This window comes from Ambystoma mexicanum, chromosome 9 (assembly GCF_040938575.1).
Source record: "Ambystoma mexicanum isolate Mex_15411 chromosome 9, UKY_AmexF1_1, whole genome shotgun sequence".
NCBI classification, from domain to species: Eukaryota; Metazoa; Chordata; class Amphibia; order Caudata; family Ambystomatidae; genus Ambystoma; species Ambystoma mexicanum.
The window spans coordinates 1,311,357,916-1,311,369,777 of NC_090931.1; the positions used below are offsets into that span (position 1 = coordinate 1,311,357,916).

The 11,862-nt window shown below is 44.8% G+C and overlaps 1 protein-coding gene across 1 annotated transcript in view; it reads right to left on the reverse strand.

The window, feature by feature from the left end:
• Positions 1-9,997, reverse strand: part of PDIA5 (protein disulfide isomerase family A member 5) — a 904,279-nt gene extending 894,282 nt beyond the window's left edge. The window contains exon 1 of the mRNA XM_069616684.1: positions 9,929-9,997. Within this exon, the coding sequence (XP_069472785.1) occupies positions 9,929-9,949 (21 nt within the window). The 5' untranslated portion in view covers positions 9,950-9,997. The remainder of the gene's footprint in view (positions 1-9,928) is intronic.
• Positions 9,998-11,862: the final 1,865 nt, after the last annotated feature.

Sequence of the window (11,862 nt, forward strand, 5' to 3'; positions counted from 1 at the left end):
GCTCCTAAGCGACTTGGGGTGGGTGGGAGCAGGCCCACATGCTGCCTGAGTTGTACGTGGATGGAGGAAAAGCTAGCATGCTGCCCAATGCCTCCAGCATCGGCATGCATGGGAGCAGGAAGCAGTCTCACCATAATAGTGAGAGTCCCACTGACAGCGGCCTTACCCGGAGAAATCTGGTCCTGCACCAGGGTGCGTTCCCAGCCTGCAGAATGGTGTGATGCGCGCTGCCCCAGTTGGTACCAGCAGCATATGAGGGCTGCCTGCAACATGCAGGCACATCAGGCACCTGGGAGTGAGAATAAGGCAATCAATGGATGAAAGTGCGGGAAACCACTGTTGTGGCCAGGGGGACAACCCCTCCTGAATGTTTTTTAAGAAAAAGGGTTGAGGAGTACAAGCTGTCCAGCTCCCCATTTATGTTGCCTGGTAGACAGTTTTGAGGCACATTTACCTCCATTTCATGCCCATTATCTCCACTGCGGCCACTCAGTGCTAATCTTAAAACACACTTGAGTTCATGTTGTTGGCTTGCCACCAGAAAGATTCCCTCACTGCCGCCCCCTAATCCCAACCCCTGCAGACATTCTCCATCTAATACCTTGTGCGTGGGCTCTAGGTCCATGCAAATGATACGAGTTCTGTGGGGTGAAATAGCCCCTGGATGTGAGAAATAAAGAGAGCCAGAGTCAGTTATAAGGACTCAAATTCCTAGGCCTGTACAGAGATGATGTTCATCATAAGGCCTATGAAATCAAAGTAAAAAGAAGTGAAATTGGGCCTAAAAACTTCAAGATGCTAAATATGCAAACTGCCTGGCATAAAGGAAAGACATGTGGCAATGTTTAACAAATTCTTCTAGAGCTGTAATGACATTCCCAGAAACAGCAGTGCACAGAATCCTAAACGGAAACGCCAGATTTGGGTTTCAAGCCACTGTGGCGAAACAAAGCAGTTTTGCATGGCAATAAATGTAATTGTGTTTTTCCCTCCAAGACTAATAATATGTCCAGCAAAATGTTCAGATTTGGAAAGTCTTGCGAACTTGGTTTTCTGTCTAACACAAGCCCATCACATATGAAACAACAGTGCACAGAATCTATAATGGGATACTGAACTAGGTTCAAGCAGCTGCAGTAAAATGGAGCTTCTTTCATGACATTTTGTTTTTCCTCCAAAGTGACAATCTGCAAAGCAAAGTGTTCACCAAAGCCACTAAACGTGTGATTATGATGTTCTTTAACAGCTGTATGCAAGAGACAACTTTGCAGGACACTTAAATATACTGAAACTGTCTGCATTCTAAAGAGCTTATTCAAAAGTAAAATGTGAGTTAAAGGGCTATTTGCCAGGTTGTGAAACTGCATTCTTTCCCTTGGTTGTCCTGGAGACCGAGCCCTGGCCTGTAAATTCAAACATCCCTTATAAATACAAGAAATAAGATGCTTTGAGATCAAATTCACTGGGTGGATCTGATAAAGACAGGTCTGTTCTCCAGCCTCTATGACCTCGGGCCACACAAACCCATTAAAAAGTGCATTAGTGGTCATTAGCTCTTGAAGGGCTGAGCCCATGTAAACAGATCCCTCTGCATGTGTCATATGCTGAGCCTGATCAGAAGTGAAACTTTAAAAAAGGTGGGAGGTCTGAGTAAAGGAGTGGTGGTGCTGCCCATTGTTCAAAAGGGAAGAAATGCATTTTATTGGGTAAATTGGACAGTGTACATCACAACAATAGTAATTAAGCTTTTATTAAAGGTGACAGTTAGCCCCTTCTGATCATCCAAAAACGATTTTGGTGGGAGAAACACAACTGAAGTTATTCATGGAAATGTGATTTAGGTCTCCTTGTGTTTACCAACGATGCGAAAAATTGATAAAACATGCCAATCATAATTCCTATGACGCCCTTAAAAAGGACATATTTTTCACTGATATGGCTCCGGAGTAAACTAAGAAAAACTGTAGCTCTGCACTGTAATGACATACAGACTTCTGATTAGGGTCATTTGACTCACAGTATAATATAGGTGTAAAAGAAATGTATTCATACATGTAAAGTTTGGCAAGTTAAGGGTACTTGCAAGGTAGTTAGCTTTTAAGTGCAAAAACATGACCAAGCCCACCTATCAAAGTGAGATGATGAAGGTCTCTCCTTCCCTAGCCAGTCCAAAGTACTCCCACATTCCATGGTCCTACCAGCACTCAGGTGCGAGCCGATTAGTGACACTCCCCTTCTGCTGGAATCATGACATTTGTGATGTCATCTGCACTGTAACTAAGCTAACTTGCCTCAGAGAAGGACTTTTCCCACTAATCCCAGGAGGTGATCTGCTATCAAAATCTGGAGAAACATCCCAGCAGAGGGAGGCCTAATCTTGGAGAGGAGACAGGAGATTTAAAAGCTGACTTGGGACCACTTGGAGGACTCAGCAGAGACCTTGACTGACCCCTGTATGCTGTCCCAGCAGTGCCCAGACACTCCCTGATGTTCAGTCAAGACCACTCCTGTAAGTAGAAATAAACCCCAAAAGCCATAGGTTGTGTATGCCCTGTATTCTTTCAGCATTATTTCAGTCATTTCCCCATTGAAGAATCTCCTGCTTGTATATTTCAGTTAGTGTCCCCTTGAAAAATCCCTCATTGCTTGTGTAGATCCTTAGCATATTTCCTCAAAGTAAATCAATCCCCCCATTGAAATTCACAGGATCTGTATTGTTGGAATTCGAAACCAACCATCTTTTCCCAGTGTGTTGCGAGCTGATATTGTCAAAGATTCACGCAAATAATTAAACCCCAAGCCCTGCTTCCACAGGCATGTGCAAGGGGTAAAAGGTAAAAACGAAATTGTCCCTGTGGGCCATTGTGCTCTAAAAACAAAATTTCCATTTTCTTTCTATATATATATATATATATATATATATATATATAAATAAATTAATTCCCCATTTCTTTCTATGCTTTCCCACTGAAATGGTGCCTGGTAATTTCAAAGTTTCCCCATTCTGTTCTGACCATAATCCTCAAGCCTAGTGTGTCCTTTTAGTGTAAGAACATTTAATTCCCTTCCTTTCTATTCTTCCTCATAGCAGTTGTGATAAATAATTTATAAAAACCCATTTTACTATTGTGCTTCGCAAAACGAATGTTCCCCTTTCCTTTCTGTGAGCACTAAACAAAAAAACATTTTTCCCTTGGATTTCTACTCCCTGCCGCTGCCTTCCATTTAAAAGAGTCAAGCCTGGTGGTTGTCTGGGGGCTGAGGGGTGCTGGGAGAAAAGTGTAACTTTGTTAATTTTTCTGCTGTGCTTTGAACTGTTCTTTGTGTGTATTGGGCGTGGGAGCAATGTAAAAGGAAGCTATTGTAACAGCATAGTCTGGAGTCATCTGTGTTGGAGGTTTACTAAAAAAAAATTCTTTGTTGCCACAGTATTGGTGGCTGATGTATCTGCTGGTTCCAATTTGACTTTAATAAATATATATGAATAAATATCTTATTAATACACACCGGCCTGGTTCCTAGTCTATTGTGACACTGGGTGTTGGTTGAGGTTGTGAGCGAGAAGGGTTGGAGCCCTCATCAAAAAAAGATTCTAATAGAAAATCCAAAGTGATTTGTTGTGCACCATATTCATTGTAGGGGGAGGAGTTCCCTGACTTGATTGTGACCGTACAATAAAACCGTGACAGTTCATATTAAATGTACTGTCCAAGTTCTTAACTTGGAAAGGATTAGGAGAGATGGAAGGGGTGTGTTATACACGGAGGGGATAAGAGGTACATAAAATCGGGGTACACTAACAAGACAGGGCCATGGTGTGAATTCTAACATTATTTTTTTTATAACACCCTTAATATCGAAGAGGTTTCCAAGCATGTATCTGGGCTTCGAACCTGTGTTGCTCTAGAAGAGGGCGTTGCCACTGAGCTATACTACCCGTGCAGGTCCAGAGCTCCTTGTAGGCCAGTTCACTGCTGCCTTCCGTTACCAACAACCTTCTCATTTATGCACCGTCTATTCTTGACTAAACCCCTCTTGGCAATGACAGAATTTACAATCTGGAGTTTGACTTGGGGCCCAACATATAGAGGTGCCCGGGTAAATGAGCCACCAGACCTCTAGGGTTGCCCGAGCACACTCTTGAGCCTCAATACTCAATATTACATTGCGTACTCACAGTTCTTCAAATCTGCCTAGGAGAAACAACACAATTCCCACATTTTAGGAAATATTGAGTTGTCCAACCCCATGCCTCGAGGATCAGAATCCCAAAGTGTTTTTACGATATCCTGCATTAATATTCATGAGAAAAAAAAATGTCATGCATTTAGAATCATTGAATGCAAAAGTATCACGTGAATATTAATGAGGGGTATGCGGAAAATAGAGCATGGAACCAGCCCTCGAGTTGGACAGCCCTATCAGACTCTGCCCCCCCACTCCCCTCCAGCCGATTCCGTTCCTGTGTGGATATTACCACAACACAGCTAGCCTAGGTACTCTGAAACAATTGGTTATTTGGTGCAGTATGAATACTGATAACATCGTTTAACTTAATTTTCCAATGTGTACTATTAATAATCAGAAGCAAGATTTTGCAAGGCTAATGCATGCGTTCTCGCCAAAGTAGAACTGTAGGCAATATGTGTGTTCTAAGTAAGTCGGCAAATTCCTACAGAACCTGTATTTCCTACAGTGAACACACCGCGACGCAGACACTTACCGGTTTATCAAGAAAGGTTACCCTACATTACATTTTGAGACGGACGTGCACCCAGCAATTACCCCTCAGACAAAATACACAAACACAAAAAGGTGTTTCCTCGACTTCCAAGAAAGGAGCTTTAAACCCCTCACCATTTAACAGGAGGAAATACACAGGGACGGCTTACCAGGGTAGAACATGTGTAGCCTGCACTTAACAGGCGGGAAGAAACGTGCTTTCAATGGTAGGTTAGCTATTAGCCTAAGTATGGAAAGGCATGCACAAGCTTCTTTGCATCACATCGCTGGCAGCTTTGAGGCAAGGAACAACTCTCAGAAGCCCATTCAGGTTGTTGTTTCCTTCAGAGACAGTGCTGAAAGCGTGCCTTGTCACCGCCAGTCTAAAATTAGATTTCAGCATGGGGTTGGAAAATGGATTCAAACCCTGGAGCAAGAAGTTCCAGAGAGAAGCGAACAATGTTGGGAAATAAAACAATGAAAAGTGCCGCCATGTTTACAGTGGCAAGGACAGTGCTCTGATGAGGGGGCGGGGAGGAGGCGGGCATTCTCTAGGGAATGCCTTGCGCGCGTGCTCCAGGCAAAAGGTACGCTCATGTTGAATGCATTGTCCAAAAGATAAAACAAGTTAATAGAGCCACCAGCGCGTGTGGAAAGTTTTCAAACAGAAATCTTTATTTCCACATACCTGTGTGTGTACATCAGGCCCAGCTGAAGATGTGTGCCCCCCCACCCCCATCATGGTTGGGGGGGGTGGGATCCTCCCTTGCTTAGAGCGGAAAACAGTCTGATGTACCAGTGGGGTGCATACAACAAGAGACTAGGAAATATCTGGGTGACAATAGCTGCCAATTATCAGGGGACCACCAGCCAGCATGGAGCTGAAACACTGAATGCCCACCAAAAAGCTATAACTCCTTCTTTGTCAATTAAGTGGCTGATGTGGAGTAACCCTTGCTAAAAGGCAACCAGGTGATATCACTTGGTATAGCCCGGGGAAAATGATGGCTGGAAGGATTCCTTCGAATATAGACAGGAATGTATTGCTGTGTTATAAGACTGCTGGCTGGCAACATGGGAGCAGTTGCTGGGAGTCTGCCTGAGACTCGAAGGCCCCTTCAACTGAAAGATTGAAATACCCAGACTACGTCCCTAGTGTACATGGACACGGTTTTCAGTCAGTCAACCAAGCATCAAATAGGAGATATAACATTTGTTTTTTTGTGTTTGTTTTTTTGTTTAACACGCAAATTAATAGGAGGAGAGCTGTGAACTGCAAAACTTCAGAAATCATTCATAACCTCCATCAATAACCAAGTAAGCAGGCGTCGAAATTGAAATTCTTGAAGCAGGAGCTGGATGCAGATCCTGGGTGCCAGGATTTTCCTCGAACCAGGAGCATGGGCGACGCCAGCCCCAGGCCGAGGAGGGCTGAAGCCCTCCTACTTTCGGGAGGCTGCAGACAGAAACACTCTACCAGGACTGATGGGAAAGCTGCTACGTCAAAAGCCTGTCAAGTTTCTCAACATACCAGCAGCAAACATACAGAGACAGAAAGGAAACACCTTCCCAGGTGATACCAATGCACCCCTATGATGAACCCAAGAGCTTAACTGCTGGGCTAAACTTGTAAATGTCCTCACCTCCAATGACGAGCATTGCTTTGTGAAAATAAATAGCATGCAAGCACCTGCAAGGCCAAAGCAAGGCCAAATAGCTATTCAGCCTCCTGGGGCCAGTGATGGCAGGGTGGAAAAAAATAAATAAAAAAACAGAACGACAGAACAATGGGTTCAGGGGCCCACTTACGACCAGGTTTCAAAACTGTTCACCCAGCCGTCCCAAAACTGAGGCTGGCTCCTCCCCTGTCCAGGAGCTATTAACATCCATCCTCATGCAGGACAAACTTGCCCCCCGCCCTTCAAACTTTGGCATGCACATTCCATGAACAGTCCTTTTCTGCTTTGCACTCAATTGCTGACTGTTGAATGCTCAGTCTCTTGCCATGTGCTTCACCCTTTACGTTCTCTTTTTTTGTTGATAATTTTATTTTCACATTTACAATTGACACAAAATCATGAGTTATCCAAATATTAAATGCAACAATAAGAACAATGTAAACCAGAGTATTCATCCCTCCTTCAGCCAATCCAAAACCCAAACCATGCAAATAACTGGAAAAAGAAAAGAAAGGGGGGAGCCTATACGCTAACACACACACACCACCCCCCCCAATTGGCCCAAAGAACCCCTTAATCGCAATCCTGTTGATAATCGGTCAACTAAACCATACAGCTAACTTACGTTCTCTTTAAATTGCTTTTTCTTTTTGTTCTACATTTCTTTTCTGTCAACTTTTCCTTCTTGCTGTTCTCTCTCATTAAGTCTTTAACAGTTTGTGCAGTTACTGCATATCTCCACCACTACAGCTGTTATTGCATTCATCTGTTACTCTCTCTTTATTGCCACATTTTAATCTTTGTTGACGCCTCTTTTTCTGCGATGCCACCTTGCTCCCTTTCTCTGCTGCCGCAGAATGAGGTGCCAATACATAGTATGCAACAAATCTAACTTCCAAACGAAAAGCAACTATAACTTTGGGTCTATTACATAGGACCAGTCATGCTCTGTAGGTCTTCTAGAGATTTACTATTACACCTTTTATGCACAGTCCTAGACACACATTTAGTGTCAGATATGTATATTTGTAAGGCACCAGTTGGTTTGGGGAGACAAACTTAGCTTCTGGTAGCTGTTGTCAAGCTAACCAGGCTCCCATTGGCCTTAGACAGAAGCTAAATACATCCAAGCGATTTTGAAACCTGGTAAGGCAGATTACTGTCAGAACTCCACCCCATAAAAACCTGCTGTGCACCAACATAATCCATGTGAAAAATAAATGCATTAAAAAAAAAGAAAGAAGGACACCCATACTAATCAACCATCCCTATGAACTCATTGACAGGCAGCACGAATGGAGGTTTCCATAGAGTCTGCCGGTCTCTCAATGCCAAGCGTAGAGGCCTTCACTCACCCACTTAAAAATAATATAAACTCTGAACTTATTCTCACCCACCAACTTGAAAATTCAAAGAATGGAGTATGACGCCATGAACAAGGATTAATTACTAATGTCTCAAGCTCCTAGCAGTCAAACACGCATTTCAATACTAATTAAATATGCAGAAGAGGTGCTACAACCCCGGGGGATCCAAGCGCGCAAATTGCAAAGGCACACAATTGATTGGGGGGGTGGGGGGGGGGGGGAGAGAAAAAAAAAAAAAAAGATTGCTTGTCGTTTTAGCACTTGAATAATAATTAATCTTTCGGCTATAAAAAGGAGGTTAATTCATGGTCTACAAATATCTACAAGTAGGCTGTACCAGTGTTTCGCTTCCAGTAGCATACCTCCCGAACATCCTATTTTCTGAAATCTGCAAATGGTCACTGTTAACATTGTTATGGATTGTATGTAATACTGTCCATTGTGTTGCAGTTGAACTCATAGGCGTTGCTGGGGGGCTATAGCCCCATGTCTTTTGGTTGTAGCCCTGGATCGAACCTCAGGGACTACAACCAAAAGGTTATAGCTAGCCCGAATCCCGCCAGTCCCAACATTACCTTAGCCCCTGATCTTTTCCAGACCTAGCAACACCCCTGGTTGAACTCCTCTACAGCCCAGTGGCCACAAGAACATATTAAAGAGCTCTCAAGTTTCCTGTGGCCATGCATGAGACCATTCAGTCCAGTGCTCTCCTCCCACCCCTCCCCTTTGGATTCTGGGACTTGTATTTTTTTCTTTCCCACTTGAAATTTAGGAAAGCTACAAGTCCAAGAATTGCAAGTAAAACTCGGACAGGACACAGAAACGTTAGAGCTCTGGGATTGCAGAAAAGTTTAGCTCCACCTTAGCAGCCACTCATGAGCTTTCTGGAATCAATCCCTGTGGCTACTGGGTTACACCAGAAGCATGCAACCGCAACACTATGTTGCAGTTGCATCTGGAAACGGGTATAATTATATAAACAAATTCCAGTCCTAGAATATGTGGGGAAAGTGCTGGATAGTGAGCTAAACAAAACATTGTGAAGGAGGGACATTGTTCGTAGTTCACCGTTTTGAAACGTATTGCCTTCAACTCAACGTGTGCACTGCAAGCCAACTGCTGATGGCAACCTCAGAGGGTTTACTGCTCACCAACACAGTGTGCCGTATGCCTACTTTAACTGGGAAGCTCCATGATAGTCCACTGCCAGCTGGTTTCTAATAGTAATTTCAAGAATTGTGCACTGCAAGAGTGTTACTACGGGACATTTAGAAAAACTGGCACCGTGCGGCTGCGACTACTGAAAACCCTGAGCGTTTTTGCAGAACACGCTATCTACTACAGACATTGTCAAGAATGTGCCCTGTACGCCGAGTGTTAAGGGACATGCACTGTGCGTGTCACGCCTGTTGCCAACGGGAAAACCAGGAAGTGCAACCGGAGAGGTCCATAGGGTATTACGGAATGCCTGCTCCGAACGGGCGGGTCAGCAATCTTACACTGCACGCGACTGCATGTCTGCAGCAACATGCAATCAAATGCATTGCGCCCTGAAACCTTTCGGCAACGCGAAACTCGGTCATTCGGTACTACCATCCACATCCCAGGAATTGCGATAGAAGTCCAATAACTGCACTAAACGCCTACACTCTCCAAGCGTTTCAAGAAGGGTGCAGAGAGTGCGCGCACCTGGAAGCTAGGCGACTGGCAACGCAACGAGGGGGCTGCCTAGATCAGGGTAACACATGGTCACCGAACGTCTACAGCCACTGGCGAACCATGGTGTGGTGCACGCCTGTTGCTAGAGGAACGACTATAAAATGTTCAGGGCACGCCTGAGTATAAGGGAAAGCCTTGGAAGTGAACGATTTAAGACTAGCCCTCTAGACAACTTAATCCACAAAACTGTAATGCAGCAGGAAAGCCACAGCTTCCGTTTCTGCACTAAACGTTTTAAAGTTGAGCTCTTGCAATCACACGGGAAGCAACTTCGGTGTTCTCAGCAGTGCAGGGTGCTGCTTCCCTGCTCCAGGCTTCCAAGCAAGCCCGTGTAGTAGCCCGCAGCATCCCTAGTCCACATGTAGGGACACTCCTAAAGAGCCCCAGGTTTTCCCAGCGAGTGGACGCTGGAAAGGATATCACAGAACGTAGGGTACTTACGAGTAGCGCGAGCAGCAGCATTGTCGCCCTACAGCACTCACTTCAGCAGTGCTTGAGAGGAGCCATAATGCTGCTGCCACGTCTGAACACGCATGCGCACTCCCGCAGACAACGGAGGATTGGAGGGCGTGCCTCGGATCATGCTGGGTGTTGTAGTCCCAAGTGCGGCTTATGCGCCTTGGTAGTAACGGACACGAAAGTACATAGGAACTACCGGAAAGCGATCTGCTCTGCGATGGGATATTGTGGAAATAGAGGGAAAGGGTCTCGGTCCGTTTAAGTGTGAAGACACATGTTACGTTATTGGATTTGGACCCGTACATTGCTGCCGTTTCTACGGTGTCCAAGCCCCGCTCTGGCGATATGAAAGGGTGTCGGCGACATTACAATATAGCGCTGCTGTCTAAATGTGTGTACAGGCAGACTTGAAGTGTCCATAGCTAAAATTAACGAAAAGTTATCTTAATTCTGTAATCTATAGTTAATACGTCATTTTGCATGTTCAGATTTATCATCATTTATGTGGCAAAAATTGCAGGTTCATTTCCCTTTACCATGGGTGAAAAGGTTACCCGATCATGACTTGCTTCCTTTGAATTCTTGAACTTGTCATTCCCATTTTAAATTTACCACTCAAATGCCAGAATTCCAATAAAAAAACAGGACTTAAAGTCTTCCTGAAGCATGGCATAGGGAAACTTGATCAATCAGTGTGGTGATACACCTCGCCCTGCTCTCGGCTTTGTGTCGCTTTACCTTGTGGTTCCGCACGACAGTGTGATGCGGGCTGCAGGCACGAGCGGGGGCATGGCAAGAGAACATGGGGGATGAAGAACGGTGCTGGGAGCGGCCGCACATCTTGACTCTCCCGCCGCTCCACACAGCACAGAAAACAAGATATAAATACCACCGGGTGTTGGTGATTTCTATCCTAGAAATAAAGTATTCTGCAGAGCAACATATTGTGGTGTGAATCATTTCATTCCCTACATGCAAATTTCCACAGTGGCGATGAAGGTGGGATATGTCAATGCACAGTCCCTCACAACCTCATCAACACCACAAGACAGAGAACAGCAGAAAGATGAAGAACTCGTACTACAACTGCAAGGAGTCAATATATCACCTATATTTCTTCAAACCCCAGGTGAGACACCCGTTCCATGGGCACAGTGGAAATCCCACTTCCATGCGTAGATGGAGGCGATTGGCGGTACGGAGTTCACTACAGAAAGGAAGTCGGCGATGCTTAGAAATGCCTTAGAGACTGAAGGTCAACGTTTCGTGCTGGCTGATATATCAAAGAAACCAGACGGAACAGCACATGATGATGCGTTCAAAGAGTCAACCAGATTGGAAATCAGATTCAGAAAAATCACAAATATCGTCCTGGAACCCCAAAAGTTTTACACACGACTACAATCAGCATCTGAGTCAATTGATGATTTTCTCACTGACGTGAAGCCACTGGTGAGCATGGACGCATTCGGCAACCTGGCTGACCAGCTTACGAAGACCATCTTATTGTCCACTGTGGAGACACCAAGACACAAGAGGTGCTTGGATCATCCTCAAACAAGCCATAACCATCGCAAAGACAGTGAAACACTCCCTTCATTGGATTAAGGAAGTGAGCCAGGGAAAAGTCAAGAAAGAAGTGTGCATCATAATGTGAAAGGCAGGGAGGGGAAATGCTCCCATGGACCACAAATCCTTAGATGATCCCAGAAGATGTACATCAGAAGCTAGGAGAAGTGGCCAAAGCAGAGAATGTTTCAGATGCGGAAATCGCAATCACGTCGCAAGTGATAAGATCTGCCAGCCACGGGTAAGGAGTGCAACGAATGCCATAAAATAGGGCATTTCGCATGCATGTACAATAACCGAAGGAGACGCAACATGGCGATAGTGCAAGACGAGTCGGACGAGGACAA